Raw genomic sequence first — 20,613 nt, forward strand, 5'->3', positions numbered from 1 at the left:
AAGCATTGTCCCTAGAGTTGTCCTTTTCAACAGTATATCACTAGTAACCTTTAATTTCTCACCCCTCTTCGTAACCACCAACCTCTGAATTTTCTGCTTTCGCACACAAATTAATCATAATCGTTATGGCTGGAAACAATCACAAAACATTGCTAGTTGTTTCTATAATTTCTAATTGTTTCTAATCATTTCTATGATTATTGTTTCAAAATCATGCTGTTGTAACTCACTGCTGCGCTAGTTTTTATTCACATCATTAATTGTCCCCAGCACTTATTTCAAATCTCTTCCTGCTCCTTTACACTACCTTCTCCCAGCAAGAGACGTTACCTCCAACTTAGAGATAATTGAGAACCTGTACCCTGAGTGCTGTCAATGTCTGTTCTCTTCACCTCAAAGCTTCTTTCTCTCTCTGTCTCTCTCTCTCTCCCTCTCCATCTCTCCTTCCCTCCCTCCCTTCCTTCCTCCCTTTCATGACCCTGGGTGTATGAGGTCTTCATCAACTAGCTGAAGCCTCTCCTTTCTGTGAGGTCTTGCCCACACACCCCAATAGCAGAAACTTCATCTTCCGCTGATAGAAGTGGCTCTTTTCTCTCTGCAGCTCATTCTGTGCTCAGTATATGCTGCCCCTGACTTAGGTTTTCCTGCCTCTGAGTTCAAGGATACTACAGTTCACCTGGAAAGACGGAAAGTGAACTTTTTAAAAATAAGTAACAATATAGTATGAGTGTCTTATTATTTTATTGGTAAAAAATTAAAGCTTATAGAAGATAGATGCAGCCTCATCAAACACCTTGATTTTTCAGATGAGAAAAATGAATATCGGTGCTTAAGTGATTTGCCTAAGGTCTTACAACTAATTGAAAGACACAGCACTCTAAGCTGTCAGGCTAAGTCTCTTTTATTCATATACCACACCATCCTCAAACCAGTATCAAGTGTTCATGAGTTATAGGTCTGTTCATTCTTTATCTAAACTTACCGTTTGCCTTAAGTATTGTCTTGTCAAGAGAGCTTCTCCAAGTTCCATCTTATCTAGTAGCACATTCATGTGCTAATACAGTACCCCACTGAAATCCCACACCACCTTCCTCACTTCCTGAACTTTATAGGCAGTATCCTATACTGGTTAAAAGCAAGCACTTTGGAATCTGGCTCCCCAGGATTTTAATCCCAGATATATACCCTCTTACCAGAGCTGTGTAGCCTTACGCAGGCATTTGTTGTTGTTGTTGTTGTTGTTGTTGTTGTTTCACCTCTTTGAGCCACAGTGTCTTCATCTGTAAAATGAAATTAAATTGAATGACTTCCATAAAATAGAGTGTTTGACAAATAGTACACGCTTAACGAATGACTAATCATGATTATTTCAGTAGTGCCCTGAGAGTACCTTAGATGCCCTCACCCCTTTAACCTTTTCTGCCTTTCCAGATCTCATCTCCAGGTAACCTCCATTCTGCAATCCTCACCTCTGCTCTCAAACTGCTCGTTTTACCTTTTTCGGCTGCCTACTATGTGCCCAGGATTTCTAAGTTTGCACCCCTAGCCCATACTCTCTCTCCAGGGCTCCTTTTTACCTGGACATCTCACTTGGCTTCGTAGTGGCACCTCAGTTAACATGTCTGCAAAACCAAACTCATTACCTGCTCTCCTATAAATAATGACAGCCCCACAGTTTGTGTTAATCATAAGGTTTTAATTGTAGTGTAATTTTATAAATGAATACAGTACTGTAAATCATATTTCCATTCTGTCGCAGTTGGACATGACAATGAATTCTGAATTAACAATCAATTAAAATTGATTCCTACTTAGTAGGAGAAAGTCTCATACACGGAGTCAGTCCCCATCCGTTTTTCCCCTGTATTTACAATCATCCTAGCTTTGCTTGGTAGATAGCATGCCAAGTAGAAAGTGGATAAGAGGTAAAGGGGGATTGAATATTTGCCGAATGTTAATGCTAAACTGATAAAGAATGTCCAGAGTTATTTCTCCTGAATGTACTAAAACAACCTTTTGTTGTGGAGTGTTAGATCTCTGCAAAGGACTTTGAGATGCCTTGGGGAACTGAGCCATGATCTCTAGCTGTTCCTAAAGCTATCCCCACTCTAGGAAGGAGCATGTACCTCAGTCCTTATCTACCAGGAAGACTGCTATAAAAGATAGTGAGACACAAGGATTCCACCCCAGGCTCAGCCATGCAGAAGTATGTCAGTACGAGCTGTCAGAACCCTCAAGCCCAATTACCTGGACCATCCCTTCACCATAGCCCCTTCAGGTGTGTACCTCTGAGCAGTCACGTGAGCTTACCCACTCAAACTGAGAATCAATTCCACATCCTCCCATTTGCCCTGAGCTATAAGATCTGTCTTTGGCCTTGTCCCCTTGTAATTGCACACTTCTCCTGATGAACTGTTTGTTCTGTTCCTCTGCCCCCAACCTTGCATGCCCTGCCCTCAAAGCCCTGTAGTACTTCGTGCAGAAATCAGCACCCAAAGGCCCAAACAAAGTCCCTGTTGGAAATAATGGATTGTTAGGGCGTTCTTTTCATCTCATGATAGAAGAACTTTAAAAATAGTCACCTGTTTATTGAGATCTGTATTATAGGTAGTATATTAGATACCTCACATAGTACCTTATCTTCCTTTACCCTCGTAGCACCCCTATAAGGAGGTATAATACACCTTCTAAAAATAAGAAATCTGGCATAGTAGGGTTAGGTGATTTCCCACAATTTACACATAATAAGTGGGATAAAATCAGGGTTCATACCTGTGTCTTTCTGACATCAGAGCTTGTAATTTTTTCCTATATTGTACTGCCTTTGGCAGATGTACAGTAACTTAGGCAGAATGTTGTTATAATTGTTGTAATTGGATTTTTACTAATATTCTTTAATAAAATGAGTAGTTTTTGAGTGCACTGTGTTAGGGCTAGTGTGACAAAGAATGCTTCCAGGTTCTTGCTGTCAAGGAGTCTATAGTTTAAAGGGCAAATGTGTAAACAGAGAATCTCAATAGCATAACACTGGCATGCGTCAAGAACAGAAGCTGCTTAGGAAAAGAAGTACCTACAATCCATCTGGAAGAATCAGGCAGACTTCACAGTAAGAAGTAGCATTTGAGCCAGACTTGAAGAATGAATAGGAATTTCCCAGGTAGTCTAGGTAGAGGGAGCAGTATTTGTAAAAAGAGAACGTTAAGTAAGAGCAAGGACAAAAGTGGGGAAATCGCAGTAATTTAGTAGTGCTGCAGGAAGGGGCGAGAGTGATGTACCAGGAACAGATAGATCACAGGGCACTGACTGTCACGCAGAGAAGTGTTAGCTCTTGTTCTCTGCACACTGTGATGTCACTGAAGAAATTTAAGCAGAGGAATAACGATCAGTTTTACTTCTGTAAAAATTTACTTTGGTAACAATATAAAATATGGATTGAAGAAAAATTAGATGAGAATGAGAATAAAGGGGTATTTATAATATTCCAGGTGAGAGTTGGTGAGGGTCTGCACTGTCAGTGACATGGGGGAGGGGTGCTATGGGGGAGGGGAGCGAAGAAAACAGGACCCACAGGGCGTGATCCGGCAGAGGCACGGAGCAGCACTGGGCACATTTGAGTAGTTATGAGACCTTTTGTCATCCCAGGTTCTTGACCTCCCCAACCTGCCTTTTCCCTAAATTAAAACAAGATAAATAATAGTTTTCAATTCATGATATGGCTTTTCATTTACTTCATGTAAGCAATCATTTTGCATGATTTTTTACATTTTCACATCTGGAGCATACAATGAAAAATTGTGGGGCAGTCTCATAAATTTTATGAAATCTTTCAACTTCATCATGAAAACTTCAAAGTTAAAAACATATGGTTCATCCATCCAACTCTTCTAGTATGTGAGCTTTCGGTCTGGAATTTATTTCCACTTGAGTTGTAATGTAAAATCACAAGTAAAATCACCATAGTTACTCCACATTACAACTTCTAACATCATCATGATACTGGATTAGATATAATTATTCATTTCTCTTTTCCTTTTCCCTTACAGAACTCAGGAATTGTGACTTGTGAACTAATACTTTTTGTTTTTTTATCCGAGTGTTGGTCGTGACCTGCTTGTCTCATGCACTTCAAAGAATGGCAAAGTGTTTTAATCAGCTCTGCAGTAAAATAGAAAGACTAGAAGTGGATTTGCCCTGGATTTATAAACATGTACATTTCTACCTGTGTACATAGTGACATACACACATATACGTACATATAAATATATCTGTTTGTACCAACACTCAGGCTTTACAATGTGTAATTAGTAGCCTCACAGGTTCTAAAGACCATTCTTACCCTTCCATCACATTTAATAACCATCCTACCCAGAAACATTGACCTAACTTCCCTGTAACGTATATGAAAAGACTACAGATTGGTTTAGCCAGATGCTTTTAAAACTATTTTACTTTTTGTAAAGTAAAGAACACAGAATAGAAAATTCAAAACTTAGAAGGAAAATGCGTCTGCCTCAATAGTACTAAGTAATGTGGCAAAATAATTTTACTGAAATAATATATCTTAAAAATTATTTCTAAAAATTTCTAATAGATTTTGTACATTTTAAAAATATTTTACTATTGGTGAGACATTTAGTATGAAAGTATCGTTTTAAGCGTTTACGAGGTACATCTCATTTCTCTTACCTTCATCTTTTCATTTCCCAAAACAAGAGAGGACTCTTGTAAAACTGTAATGAAGGAACTGCCTCAGATCATCTTAACTTATGTGTCTTTAAGTCAGCATTCTCCAGAATCTAATTTAATTGAAATAGCTTTGCCTGTGTAAACTTCTCCTTTGTTTAAATAAGATTTCACTGTTTAGTTTTGCCTTAAGCAAATGCAGCATTTGTTTGTCCATAAAACATTAGATTAAATGTATAGACTAACACGAATAGCTTCTCATCATTCCACATGCATCACTGGAAAATACCCCCTTAGCTAGTGTGTGGCGTATTGTTTTTGTTGAAAACCAAGGCTCTGTCTTTAGCCTTCTCTTTGGGAAAAATAAACTTTTGGCAAGGAGACCTATCGCCTTACTAGTATTGATTTTAAATCTGGAGAAGACTACCTGAGATTTACTCTTTAAATGCGGCTGCTAAAGCTCTTGATACAGTGAATTATGTAGGTGTTTGCTCTCAAAGTACACTGAGTTTTTCTCTTTGTTTTAATATTGGGTACTAGTATTATCTGGCTATCTTGCTGCTCTAAAAAAAGTTAAATATTTGCCACTTTGTAGGAAGTACTGTGCCGCAAATGCTACGGAGATTGTGTGTTCCCTCCAATCCAATTGTAGTTTATTTTCTGGTTTCTATTTTAGTTAATAGTAATTTAAAGGTACAGTGCTTGGTTTTGTGTTTTGTTCCTTTGTTAAAGCAGACATCAGGGTCCCCAGTGGAGAGAGCAAGTGCCATGGTATTCTTATAACTTGTGCATTTTCCCTGTTCAGGCAATGCTGGATGTGGCTGCAAATCAGGGCTGGTTGGTGACCGCCCTGAATATCACCAACCTGGTTCAGATGGTAATCCAGGGTCGGTGGTTAAAAGACTCTTCTCTTCTTACAATACCAAACATAGAGCACCATCATCTTCATATTTTCAGGTAATTGTTTTAATTTTCAATGTAATTGGTTTTTAAATTTCAAAAAATTATTTTTTTTACGTGTGGTCACTTGATTTTCAGGCTGTCCAAAGAATATTGATTTTTCTTTTTTTAACCGTAAAAATGCCCATTTCCCAGAGGGAGACATGGCCTAGTGTTGTAACATTCTCACTTGGAATTTGATCATCTGTCCCAAGCTGAAGCACAGTTCATTTGAACCTTCCATTAAATTGTTCTCCACTTGCAACATTGGATACATTGCTATTTTAACTGGACTTATTCTTCCACAATATCAATCTTCTTTTGAAAAGATGCTAAAGTGCTTTGTGATGTAAAGCAAAATGAATTACCAATTTCTCTTATTGCATAATGGATTTGAGGGATCTGAAATCCATTGTCAAAGTAAAATGCGCATCTGCAAAATGTCTATGACTGCGTAATTCTATATACTAGCAGCTCAAGCTGTAATCTGTGCTTAAAAGATGAGTTTATATTGTCATCAAGTTATTTAACCCTTAGGTCCCATGTACATGACTGCAACTATTTTAGCAAGGAAAAGAACAGTACATAGTACAAGCAAGATTGGCAGTGTTTAAATGAAAATATTTCTTTCACACCAGTGTTTCACACCAGTTGAGAGTCACTTCGCAGCCAAAATGTTGGTTCCCAGTCTTGTCGACAAGCAAAACAGTCTGGCTGCAGGCTGCTGTCATTCACCCACTACTCTTGTCAGCTGCACTAGACGTGGCAGTCAATTTAGGCATCTAGATACAAACGCTGCCCAGAATCTCAAACACGCATGGGGTCTCCTCAGGAAGCTCCCTCAATTTGTCTCAAGTAGGTTCTAGGGCAGTTGGTTCCATGGTGCTGAGTCCCCGCCATGGGATATCCCTAGAACCCAAAAGGCACATTCAGAGAGTGAGCCAAACCAGCAGCAGGTGGCATGAGGGCGAAAGCAGAGACTTCATATGTCTGCAGCTCAGTTTCAGGAAACCTCCCAATACGGTACTAAGAGTTATGGGCATTGGGTTGCAACAGTAAAACAGGGACATACAGGTACTACCCCACACAACACCCAGGTCTCCTATAGAAGCTGCTGGAGCCTAGGAGATTTGATCCAATTCTTTACCTTTACTCTGAAAAGTATAATTTTAATTATAGGTTTCTTTTTGCCATATGAACAGCAAATAGAGAGTAAGATTTAGGTGGCCTACGTTCCTGGGGATCTGGCACAATCTCAAAGATTGCCAAAATGTACTTTTAATTGTACATTGTGTAATTCCCCACAACTTACAATAAGAACTTTATTCAAGTAATTATGTTAGAGTCGTTTGGCTGCGTCCAATAAAAACATGTCAGGGCTCCAGTTCAGTGTTTTATCCACGTGGAAGCATTAGAGCACATGAGTGCCTTCCCCACTGTCTGTGAACCCTAAGCATTTACTGAGCTCACATGATTTGCACATTGTATGCAGTGATAGTACTACTACTGCCTTGGATTGATACCTTAGACAATGCTGGCTGATTTTGAATGTTAACAATGGCCTTTAAAAAATTTACATTAATCTTAATTTTAAAAAATTGTTCTAATTTTATAAACCATCATTGTCTGAAAATCTCATTTGTGCTGTGAAAGAAGTATTTGATTGGTATTAATGTTATTTTTTAGGAAATGGAGCCCAGGTCTAAAGGGCCTACGTGCCAGGTGCCACGGTTTCATTGAGTGCCTTCCTGAATTGATCCTTGCCTGTGGAGGGAAAGACCACGTGTTCAGCTCCATGATGGAAAATGAGATACCGGCTGAGAAAATGAAGCAGGTAATGCCATGCCTTCCATGTTTTTAAGCTCCCTTACTCTGTCTGGGAATTTATACCAGCCGTTTTCTAACTTATAGCATTGGTTATTGGAGTCAGTCTCACCAGGATTTAAATCTGTCTACCACTTCCTAATCATGATTCTGAAAATGAAAATATCATGCCTGTCTCATGAAGTTCTTGTGAAAATTAAGCAGGATATTATTATGTAAGCTGCTGTATGTAGTTCCTGGTATAGAATAAGAGTTCAATAAATGATATGAAAAATAATGACAGTAACAATAATTAGGAGTAGCATTGTCCTTATTAGAAGCTGTTTCAGGAGCTGCTGACAGAGGTCTACAATACCTTGTCCGTCCCTAAGCTGTCTTACCCAGGAGCTCTTCTCAGCCCTTCAGAATAGTTTTTCTTTTTTTAACACTTGAGTATATTTTCATCCAGTTTCCTCAGTTACATTTTTATGCCCCCACCCTTATTTTAATCAGTTTATTGTACCTAGATTCTAAATTATTCCTTCAAATAAACTCCTCATTTGTATACACTATAACTTAGATAAAAAGCTAAATATGTGCTGTGAAAGGCACATAGGTCATCTCTCCAAACCATTTTTGGAAAGGCCAAAAATATGAATGAATGATGCCAGAAATATTTGGCCTATCTAGACTTTTAAGTATTAAGCAATTTTACTCTAAACATGTCAAAGTAAACATTCAGGATTTGTAACATAATTAACACTCTGACTTGCAAATGCAGGTATTAAAACAAAGAAACTTCTAAACCATGTCATTTTTTATCCAGTGTAACTTATTTTTGAGCAAGACTTGGAAAAAGTGTAACAGGCATTAAAGTCTGATTGTTCAATTTCTGTTGAACCCAAAATTGGCACTAAAAACTATTTAAATATTCATAATAAGTGCCTACCTTTCTAACTAAATTACCATCAAAATTATGAATAAAAACAATATATTTAATTCAAAACAAGGCTTCCGTTAGCAACAACAAATTTCTAACATAGCGTATGTTGATTTCAAGCCAAGTTTTAAGATGTGATGAAAAATTAGAACATTGTTATAATTAGTTCAGGGAGAACTCAGAAGTAAACTTACTTAATTTATTTGCATAAATTGCCATTCTGTTATCTTTAAAACCAAATGCAAATTGGCTCAGTCTGATATGATGATGGTTATTTGGCTCAAAAGTGCTTCAATTTGCAGAGCAATCTGGTGTTGGCTCTGCTGTGAGGCGATCCCAGGTAACATACAAATCCTGAATTATTCCAGAAATTAGTATGTTTAAAGCATCAATTTAAGTGCTAATTGCAGTAGTAATGAGAAAAAGCAGTACGACTGTGAGATTTGCATCTTCTGCCCCATCAGTATGCCTGGAACGGCTGCTGACTGGCAGAGGATTTGGCTGCTAATTAAATAATTGTATGCATGGCAGTGCTCTTGCCTGATTCAATAGATGAAGATTAATCCTCAGATAAATATGTTTGGCTGGTATTGAAATGTCTTAGCAGTTTCTGTAAAAATAGCTCGTGTTTTATATACATATGTGCATGTGTGTGTACACACACCCCCAACAAATATATGAACACACTGAGGATGAAAAATAATATTAAGTGCTACAAAAAGAATGCATGTATATATAAGCCAGATATGACTTTTGGAGGCTTTGTAAAGTAAAATCCCAACCAGTTGCTAATAACTGAAAACATATTGGTAACTAATTTAATGGTACAACTAAAGAAACATAAAGGCTTGCTTCATGTGGTAAATGTTACTTGTGTTGTCGCACCAGTTGAAATGCTTTACAAAAGTGGTGTATTTAAATGTCCTCTTGATCACTTTTCCACTCAGGCCAGTCTTAGGACATCAAGTGGTATAGCTTCTATACTCAGTAACTTGGCTCTAGCAGGGGAGAGGCCATCATTTGTTACCTTGCACAGTGTAGACCATTCTGTGGCTTGACTATTTCAAGATCTATTACAGACATAATTTCAGATTCACAAGACAAGTTATAGGATTGGAGTCGCATTGAAAATTTGCGTTGGATTTACATTTTTTGCATTCTTGGGGCACAGTTTGATTCATTAGGACTACTTCATTTCAATTAGGTATACTCAACAGCACTAAAGTCTTAAATAGGAAATCAAAGCCTATAAGCACATGTATGGTATGTATTAAAGAAATAAAAGGAAAACTAAAACTAAAGTATTCATGTACTTTTAAAACTAACCTAGAAGGGAACAACTTATAAAACAACAAACATATTGAGAAGTTTTCTTGACTGATAGTGATAGTGCCATATAATTGTAAATGATAGAAAAAGTTGACAATTATCTGAGGACATCCTCATTTTGTTACATCCTTTCTGTAGACTTGAATAATTCAATAGTGATGAGCCGTTACTGTTTGCATACTGATTTCTTACAAATATCTTTCAATTTAAAAAATAAGAATTGGTAAAATATTTTCTACCCCTTTAATATGTATCATTTAATTGGTATTCTCAATATGATAATGCCAAAAATATATATTTGTTTCTAGAAGGAACCCTAGACTTATAAGTTTCTTTATGATATACAGACATATAGAAATATTTTCCTTTCAGAATAAATTTGAAATATGGACCAAAAAAACATTTTGTACAGTAAGTAGTCAATGGATGATGCTGACTCACTGACATTAACAATTGCATCACATTTTTTAAGTTATTTTTATATCCCAAAGTAATGCTTTCTACCTACGAAATCACGTAAAATGTTAGAATAGATGCATCTCTAAAACAAACCAGCTCAACAGCAAACATTATTAAACTTATTTTTTACTATATTTGATAGCCACTCAATATCTAGGAAGGATTTAGTATAAAGTGGTCACAAGTTTAGATAACGATTAATTCTTTATTAGTTGATTTTAAAAGGACTTTAAACTACAAAGATTAAAAGCACGCTATTTTTATACACAAGTAAGTACAAGAAAAACTGGCAAAGCTGAACAAGAGCTATGGATTGTATCAATGTCAATATCCTGGTATTAATATTATACTTGAGTTTTGGAAAATGCTCCCATTGGGGGAAACTGGGGAAATGGGGTACATAGGATCTCTCTGTATCATTTTTTACAACTGCATTGAATCCAGACTTAATCTCAAATCGGTTGATATCTTTTTTTTTAAGTACACCATTTCTTAGTTGATCCCTGCATTTCAAATTAACCATTCCTTTATTATCTTTTCTTTCTTTTCTTATTCAGGCATGGAATTTCTTATCTCGCCTGCCAGTGATAGATGTTGGCCTAAGTGTTAAAGGCTGGTGGGATGACTCAGTAGAAGGACACAGTGAACTCTCTATCACAACTCTAACTGCAGACAAACGAAATGACAACAAATGGATCAAATTGCATGCTGACCAAGAGTATGTGCTTCAAGTCAGCTTGCAGAGAGCCCACATTGGGTTCCACAAGGTATAGTGTTTGCTTTCCATTCTCAAATGCTTCACACCAGATGCCAGCATGCGCTACCACACATATCTTTTCTATTACTAAGGCGTCCGTGTCATTCATGAATCCCTCTTTCTCAACTGGCCTTAAGCAGCAAGCCAGTCTTCTGAAATCAGTCAGTTCTCCTCATGTGCCATTTTTCAACCCCAGAATATCGACTGTACATAATAATATATTGCCTGGAGTACTGTGCTCAAAATATGGCCGATAGCCTCAGTCCAGCGTAAGTTCCTGGAGTGCCTTTGGGGGTGCAGAGTCCTCGGCCCTCCTCCAGCCTGGCTGCATCAGAATCTCAGGGGGAGGGATCGAAAAGTGTGTACTTTTACCCAGCACCACAAATGACTTTCTAAAGACATTTAAGTTTGAGAAGCACTGCCCAAGAAGCACTTTGTTATATAGGAACCACACTGGGCTGGATATAGTTGAGAGCAAAGCTGTATGCTTAGCTCCATGAATTTGAATAAGACAAGAAGCTTTTCTCACCTTCGTTGCCACATTTGTCTGCGTCCTTCCTTATAATGCACATGAGAGAGCTTTAACAGTGTTCACACAGGGCAACATTTTACAGTGTTTTTATTTTAATTTACTGTGCTCTGTTCTGTTGCCTGTGACATCAAAATTAATTATGTGGCCCTCTGAGACTATTACTACATAGCGTATGGGTGGATTGGGTTCTAGTGCCATAATAATTGAAATAAGAAGGAATTTGCTTTCCTTTTAGCCCCGTGGAGTCAGGGGCTTTCCTGTATCCAGAATAAGCCCACAGGAGTAAGGTCGTGGTTCGGTAGTACTGTCCCCTCTGTTTTCACACACAAAACGGTCAGGAACTTTCTATTGTTACAATGTTTTTTCAGTAACTATGCCTTAAAGTGTCACTTCATTTGATTTCTAATGATCAGTCCATGTAAGTGTGATCTGACTGGCTGCTAGCATTTCAAAGGCTTTAATATGAGCCTTTTTAGATTAATATATCCCAATTTACCAGAAAAATAGGAAAAATCATACAGATAAAGTCATGGGAAAAAAGTAAGATTACTTTAAACTTAATATTCCTACTTAAAAGTTAGACCTAGTTGTGTCAGAAAAACTCTAAATTTTGTTTCTAAATACTATAAAAATACATTACTCTCTGTCCTTTCTTTTAAAATGCCTCGAGTGAAAGAAAGATCTCCTTCTAGAACGTTGAGTGAAATCTGATTGACAGCATGTCATTATTAGTACATGTCATTATTAGTACATTTTATGCCATAAAGTCGTTGTCTTAAAGATTCACTAGAATAATCTTGTATTTTGTAATACTCATCTAAAATAAAGACTTCAAGTACTATCATTATGGTGATATCTAATCTTGGATTTTGGTGATTAATATATCTTACTGATTGCTTGGGTTGTAATTTCCCATTCCTCAGAGAAAGGACTTTTTAATATTACCATATTAGAATGTGTGCTTTTGATTCAAGTTTTATTCTTGGGTTGGGGGAAGCACTTTATATGACACAGTGCTTATTATCTTGAAATCCAGTGTCTAGTCTTGATTACTTTTTTCCCCCTAAGTATCCGTTTCTTGTGAATAAGGCTTTGGAAGATTTGGTTAACATGGTTGTATTTCAGTTTGTTCATCAGCAAATGAGGTATTAATATCATGTACAAGAATGGTGTGAGAATTTACCATATTGGTGTCAAGATTCAGAGCTTTCTGTTCTAACTGAGCCAAAATAGTCTGGTGGTTATAGCCACAAAGTAGTGTTTTAAGGGTCTTGAAAAAAGATAAGTGATAGTACATCCAAGACACCAAACCAGAAAATTGAAAACATCCCATATAGATATACTGAGCTCTGTAGATTTATGGTCTTCAAGTAAGACACTGTAGCCTTTTAACTACAACCAAGTGGTATGCAAAGTCTAGAGATTGATTATTAATGCTTTGTCTTTTTTTTTCCTGGTTTACAGGGAAAGCAAGACAGCCATGCAGTTACCCCTCGATTTCCGAAATTAAAAGATGAAGGATGGTTTTTGATATTAGGCGAAGTGGATAAGAGAGAACTTATTGCTTTGAAAAGAGTAGGGTATGTGCGAAATCGTCAGGTTGTTTCCATCTCTTTTTATACCCCTGAAGCACCTGGAAGGTAAGCAGAATCTTATCACCAAAATTCTGAAAGAATGAAGTATGACTGTGATTGGAAAGGTGTTTTTACATTTTTGTTCTCTTTTTGTATTGTAGGTATATCTACACACTGTATTTCATGAGTGACTGCTATCTTGGCCTAGACCAGCAGTATGACATTCATCTCAACGTCACACCAGCGAGCATTTCTGCACAGGTCAACGAGGAAGTCTCTGATGCCTTGACTGACCTGAAAGGGAAGTAACCTGACCCAAACAATTCATTTGAAAGAAGTGGTTCAGAAGTCTGGCTGTTCAGGCATCAAGAAAAAGTCAAATTACTTGATGTTTGCTTTGGTGAAATCAACTTCTAACCTCAAGGCACCCAGGAAATAAAGAGTGGCTGCAGTCAATTTCAACACAAGTTAGATGCAGCGGCCTTTTAACAAATGTTGCCTTTTATAATGTTGTCTTCGTGGGTTTTCTGGTATGAAAAATCAGTGCACATGTAGAAAAATCTTTCAGTCTGTATATCGAGGTGATATATAGGAATTACCAATCAAATTTTACGTCATACGATGTACTGTTTACAAGAATATTAGCTTCCTTTTTTCTAAGGAAAACTACACTGAGGCATGACAATGTTAGAATCTGTTGTAACAGATTTCTAACCCTGCAGCATAAAATATATAATGCATCTGTATGGTAGTACAAAATGTCTCTTACTAGCAAAATTTATACTTTGGCCACATGTAGAAATCATTTCAAGAATTTCTTATAGTCATAAATGTGAATAATATATGATGTAAAATTACATTACGGAGCTCAATGATGATAAAAGAAAACAGAATATACTGATCTTAGAAACTGTACATACTGTAACTAGTGGGAATAAAATATTTAGAGTGCCACTTCAAGACAAGCTGACTCAATTATCTCTCCTGCTTTTTTTCCATCATACCACTTACTCTTCTGTTCTTCTTTTCATTCCCTTCTACTTCAAAACTTCACTTCCCCTTTTTTTCTGATATATTTATTTACACAAGAAGAGAAATATAGTGTAATTCGTGCTGTTACATGTATAGACCATGTAGTACAATTCCATGTCTTTCTGTTCTCCAGGATGGGTCTGAGGCAAACACAGAAAATTTTCAACCCTTACACATAAGTTTGCACTTATGATCATGGAAATTTCTCTATGTCCAAACAATTTCCACCTTGAAATATACATTTTTCATCCTAAAAAGTTCTTAGAATTCAATGTCCACATACTATATATACTAGTGGAATGAAATTCTATCTTTGCAAAGTAATTTCAGTTATTCCTGATCCTGTGATGAATTATTTTAAAATACTTTCCAATGTAACCAACACAAATACTAGAATTTAAAAGTTTTTCTAAAACCGAAACTTGTTGCTGGTATGTACCTCCTTTTTCATGCTTAAAAAAAAAAAAAAAGGAAGAAAAAGAAGAAATAAAAGTGGAATGGGCGGAACCAAATTTCACTTCGCAAAACTGAATCTAAATAACTCATTTAAACATACTAAGTACAGTGGGCATGAGGTGCCTGAAGCTTACTTCATATAAAGAATACTTCCTGCTTTTTCTTTGGCAATTTATTTCCTAATTGAAACTCATGTCTCTGCCACTTAATTCACTCGTCCAAACAGGAACCTGAGGAGAAACAGTCTCACAGTCTGCATGTTTATCAGAATCATTCCTTTTTTGTTAGAGAACAGGCAGGTTTGGGGAGGTGGGAGATCTCCTTCTTTGGATATGTGACACAGGGCATAGCAATAAGAAAGAATTTCTGTTATATTCATCCTTGAGAGGAAAAAATAGTATGCCTAATTAAAATCCATTTTAAAACTAAACGTGATTAGTTCACAGTGAGCTACAGAAGACACTAGTAAGGCAAGGTATACCTGGATGGAAATATTTATCTTAACTCCAGTGACTGACCAATGCTGTTTATCTATAACTTTATCCTCACTCATTACTCAACCAAAGTGTTAAGTGTGCATTGTAATAGGACATGTGCCTACATAATAGATTAATTCCATATGGCATTTCATATTCCTCTGGATTTTATCAAGCCCAAGTAATTGAAGTGCCAGTCAGATATTCGTTACATGAAAGAAGAGCATTCCAGGTGGAACAGCATTAACAGGCTCTGAGTAGACCCCAACCGAGGGTGTCCAGTTAGTCTGCATTTTCAGAGACATGAACAGGATTGACAAGTGAGAAGGATGGAAAAGTCTGAAGTGACCTTAAATTTAGAGTGTAAGGACTGCAAATCTTCTGTGTATGCAATGGAATTCCTTGGCAAGGCACCAGAGAAGATTATGCCAAATTCTGAGGGTAGAACAGAGGATCAGTGGAGACATGAGATAGCCATGAGCTTCAGGGGGCGGGCATCCGTGCCTGTGGCCGGTAACGGGTACTAAATACTGACAAGAGGTCAAAGAAGTGAAAAGCAAGTCCATAGTTCTAGCTTTTGTGGGTAGAGCCCTTGCTCACTCCATGCCAAGCACCGTGGTCGCCCTGCTGCTTGCTGACCATCTTGCAGGGCCTCTGCTCTTGCTGTTCCCTCAGTCTGGACAGTTCGTCCCCCAGACACCCACAGGTCTAACCATCTTAGTTTAAATGGCAAGCCCACCTCTCCTCCCCATCTCCCTTTCTTGTTTTGTTTTTCTCCATTGTTCTTCTCACCTCTATAAAAATGTTTATTATTAGTCTCTTCTGACTTATGCTTCAGGAAGGCAAGGATTTTTGTTGCATTTGTTCATGGCTGCATTACCAGGACCTACAACACTGCCTGGCTCAATGTAGCTGCTCGATAAATACTTGTTTAGTTAGAACTAAATGAACACAGAGACCATTTGGATTCTGAAATACCGCACCCTCACTGTGGTTGACTCCCACTCTTCCAGATATTGCAGCTACTCTCAGACTCACTAAGAGCAGAGTGCTTACCTGGTCCTTTCAGACCATGTCAACATAGGAAAGGGATACTTAAGTTTTATTATGATGATGACTTATTATTTGTTGGCAAGAATGAAATATTTTTCTGTAGCAATGGATCTTGGGTATTACAGTTATTTTAAAACTTCAAATTATGACTTTTTAGCCTGAGGTTTTGGCTCTCTGTCGTCTCTCACCACACTCCTTTATTTCCTCCATCACTGCTGCTAATTATTCACAGTGAAAGGATTCCCCCAACAGGAACTCCATAGGTTTGAAGAATATAAACTGATAATAACTCTGGGCCCTCTCTCTTTCAGAAATAATCCAAAACGAATAAGGAAAAATTATTTCATGAGCTAGCTTCTTAGAAAGAAAAGCCTAAATTAAGTTTTAAATCTCCATTGAGTATTACTGAGTATAGAAGAAGTTGGCTTCAGAACTGTGTATTGAGCCCTTAGATTAGCTTTCTTTTTCTGTATTCAGAAACCTAAATTCTAAATCTACGCAACACAAGGAGATAAAAATACTGAGTTTAATGAGTTCCAGTTATATTATTTCAAGGTCCTCAGAAATGCTGAGAATGGTACTTGATTCTGGGTTTTCGTAGAAGCCTGTTTTTTAAGTAATGAAGGACGGCTACAGTGACTTCTCAAAAGAGTTATTCCCACAATTTTAGCCTGTTTTATTTTTCATCATGGAGCATTCTGTAATTTTTCTAGAAAACAAAGTTCTTCAAAGTTGAGACCTTTAAATGAGATTTCAAGAATTCTACTTTGATTAAAACTTCATCCCAAGTCTTTTCCATGTCAGTTTGCAAAAGGTCTTGGGGTGCTATTCACATGTTGGGTTCAGCCTTAGCCAAGGTGAGCTTTGGGCCCAGACAGCCGTATCTGAGTGAAGACTTAAATTTTTATTGTCACTCTTCAATTGGCCTGCAGTTAGAATAATTTTTAAATTCACTTGATTGAAGTTGTGTAAATATTACTGTGTCTGTAAATTAATATTAAACAGTTCATTATGGAGGTGTCCTGGAGAACATGATGGGCAGTAAATCAACCCATGTTTGGTTGAACCACAGCACCTCCTTCTAATTAAAGGTACTTTGAATCCCCAAATTGATATAAGGGTTATTATTAAAAACAAACAAACAAAATATTAACCAGTGAACCAGCAAAAAATGAAACAGGCGTAAATTACAGGAGAAAGTTTGAGTTGGGGAAAAAAATACAAATTCACAACACGATTATAAAATAATGAATAAGCAGGCAACTAATGGAGATTTTCATTGATGAAACATTGTCTGCCTTAACATCATAGCTGTCTTTCCACTGAACTCCAGATCACACTGGAAACCAATCATTGTATACGTCTTTAAATATCTGAAATTGATACTACCTGAAAGTGTCTAATAGTCATTCTAACAAAGAATGCCAGTAACTTCAACTGAGCTTTCAAATAAGCTCTCCTCGTTGCAATACCAAATAGCCTAATGATGAGCACCACCAAAGGAATGTGTATCTTTGCCTGTTAATGTCACTGGGTGTCATCAGAATATATGCTCAATTTTCTCTTACAACGCAGTTTAACCAGGGATCTGAAAGGAATCTCTGGATTAGAAAGAAAAACTAGGCTTCCTGTATCAAGAGAAGCAGTTTGGGTTTGGGTGGGTTTTTCTTTTTTTTTCTTTTAAATGAGTTCCTATAATGCTGCCTTACCCCTGTGTTGTATTTGGTGATTCAATCACATATTGGAAGATTTTAGGACAATATACGTGGTCAACTCTCTTCTGTTCCCATTTCCTCACCTATGAAACAGGTAATTCCTGTGTGGACTTCGGCTCCGAGTAGTTGACTCCATCACAGTAAGAAGAGCAGTGAGCCTCATCATTGCACATACGGTACCAGCACAGCAAGTGTTTTATCAGTTTTGTCGAATGAATCATCTATGTGAAAATGCTTAGAAAAGGATAACTATAAAAGGAAAACAAAAAGTAAATGAACGTCTGAAGTGATAAATTACAAATAATCTCATCTTCAGGATTGATTTTTATGTGTCAATGGGAAGTACTAGGCCAAGAGCCCACCAAAAGCAATAAAATCTTTGTGCCCAGAGAGGGATGCACTTGTGTTCCTTTCCTTCGAACTAGAGAATCTCCACCTCTCCTGGTTCATATGCGTGCACTCAGTTGTCTCTCAGCACACATATGGGAATGAGAATTGCTTCAGTGGAGCTTTTCTGAGGGTGCTGCCTGGGACCACGTTTGGACAGAGAGTGAAGGTTAGATAAAAGCAGAGCGTGGAGGAAAGGTCGACTTCCTCATTTCTACCCCTTTTGGGTTCTGAGGACACTTGTCACCACTTCACAACCTTGCCAAGGGCCATTTCTGATATCCAGATCACATACAGGGACCATTCTGGAAGCAGAACGGTTTCTGAGAGCAAGAGTATGGGGACACCTCACAATCACTGAGGGTTTGGAGTGCAAGGTGTGTTACACCCAGAGTGAAATGACATTTTTAAGCAAGTTCTAAAATGTCCTTAAAAGCATTGTGTGCTTTCCTTAATATTGCAAGTCATACCCACTTTGCCCAATCTTCCTGGGAGTCGTGGTACTCCCAAGCTGGTGTAACTGCAAAAATCAGTATATTCAGTGAAAACTTAAGCCCTTTCCTTTTAAAAGCAAATATTTGATTTCTCTCTCAGAAGTAACTATTTTTACACCATTTTATCCAACTTCTGAAACCTAATTCTAGCCAAAAATAAAGAGGAAAAAAATATGTCACCGGCTCCTAATATAATGCTGTTTTTAGCAGAACCAATGAAAATAATATAGACCTCTTAGTAAAACCTCAATCTTATTTTCTGATACTTTAGAAAAATGCATGCCAAAAAAAAAAAATGCATGCCTCTAAAAATACATTACCCTTCAAGTGGTTTTTGGAAAAACTGAAACATTGAAGAAATCTTTGGATTGCAGCAAATAACATTCTCCGTGGACAATTCTAATCAATTATAGAAACATAACTGTAACCAGATCATGTAATATGCGATAGTGATGATTCTGGCTTCTGTCCATCTTATAAATGCTGCAACTCGTAAACATTGGTCTTGCTGCTGTTTGCAGCTCTCCAACCGAGACAGATTTACTCTCAGTTGATTGTTACTTTTCATGCTGAAAATGATTCTACATCTGCATCTTCTGTCTCAGTTTTGTCATTCTGTTATCTTTGCCCATTGTGTTAATTATTCTTGGACACTTCATCCTATCCCCAAACAATATATTTGAAATACTCATGAGGATACACTGCATAAATATTGAATGTGTTAAAGACAGAAACTGAGGTAATTCAGAATGAGTTTAAGTAAATTGATTGAAATCAGCTTTTATTTAGGAAATCTTCTAGGGACAATTCTGACATATTTAAAATAACTGTTCACAGAGATGCAATCTTCATGTGCATTCCAACAAATCCACAAACCAGCAATACATGCCTTTCAGATGATGGAAAAGAGCTACAACGAGAATCAGAAAAACAATACCAATTACAGTAATAAAATGCCTGAGAAAATTCTTTAGAACAAAGATGTTTTAATGAAATCACATAAAGATAATGTACCAATGAGGTGTTAAAATGAAAAAGCGAAATGTAAGGTACACCCAAGCTTTAATTACATACACGTGTTATCAGTTCAGTAGACAGAAAAATGAGATCTGTTCCACCCTAGTGAACAGTGAGGGAAAGAGAAGTGGCAATTATAATTAAAAGTCAAATGTCTCGTATTGGATTTGGCAATGTTTTCTTGGATATGACACCAAAGACAAAGGCAACAAAAGGAAAAATAGACAAATTGGACTTCATGAAAATTAAAACCTTTTTTGCATCAAAAGACATTGACAGAGTAAAAAAGGCAACCCACAGAAAGGGAGAAAATATTTGCAAATCATCTTTAATAAGGGATTTATATCCATAATATATACACAACTCCTAAAACAAAACAAAAATAACCTGTTTCAAAAATGGGCAAAAAACTTGAGTAGACATTTCTCAAATAAAATGTAAAAATGGCCAATAAGCACATGAAAAGATGCTCAACATCACTGATCATTAGAGAAATGGAAATCAAAACCACAATGAGATACCAATTCACACCAATTAGATGAAAAAATAATAACTGTTGGTGGGGATGTGGAGAAATTAGAACCCTTATATGTTGTTGAGAATTTAAAATGGCACAGCCACTATAGAAAAATAGTATGACAGTTCCTTAGAAAATTGAAAATAGAATTACCATGTGATTGATCAATCCCACTTCTGGTTATATACCCCAAAGCATTGAAAGCAGTGTCTCAAAGAAATAGTTATACGCCCATGTTCATAGCAGTATTATTTACAACAGTTAAAACATGGAAGCAACCCAAGAGTCCATCAACAGATGAATGGATAGCAAAATGTGTTATGTATATATAATAGAATTTTATTAAGCCTTAAAGGAAATTCGGCTATATGCTATAACATAGATGAACTTTGGAGACATAGTGCAAAGTTAAATAAGAGTCACAAAAAGGACAAAACCAGAGTAGTCAAA

At 37.0% G+C, this 20,613-nt stretch overlaps 1 protein-coding gene across 1 annotated transcript in view; it reads left to right on the forward strand.

The window, feature by feature from the left end:
• ASCC3 (activating signal cointegrator 1 complex subunit 3) overlaps nucleotides 1-14,571 on the forward strand; it is a 303,631-nt gene extending 289,060 nt beyond the window's left edge. Inside the window, exons 38-42 of the mRNA XM_081040509.1 lie at nucleotides 5,489-5,640; nucleotides 7,309-7,456; nucleotides 10,711-10,920; nucleotides 12,907-13,082; nucleotides 13,178-14,571. Of these exons, the coding sequence (XP_080896635.1) occupies nucleotides 5,489-5,640; nucleotides 7,309-7,456; nucleotides 10,711-10,920; nucleotides 12,907-13,082; nucleotides 13,178-13,325 (834 nt within the window). The 3' untranslated portion in view covers nucleotides 13,326-14,571. The remainder of the gene's footprint in view (nucleotides 1-5,488; nucleotides 5,641-7,308; nucleotides 7,457-10,710; nucleotides 10,921-12,906; nucleotides 13,083-13,177) is intronic.
• The last annotated feature ends 6,042 nt before the right edge of the window (nucleotides 14,572-20,613 follow it).

The sequence above is a fragment of the Rhinolophus hipposideros genome (genome assembly GCF_964194185.1).
Source record: "Rhinolophus hipposideros genome assembly, chromosome: 3".
Classification (NCBI taxonomy): domain Eukaryota; kingdom Metazoa; phylum Chordata; class Mammalia; order Chiroptera; family Rhinolophidae; genus Rhinolophus; species Rhinolophus hipposideros.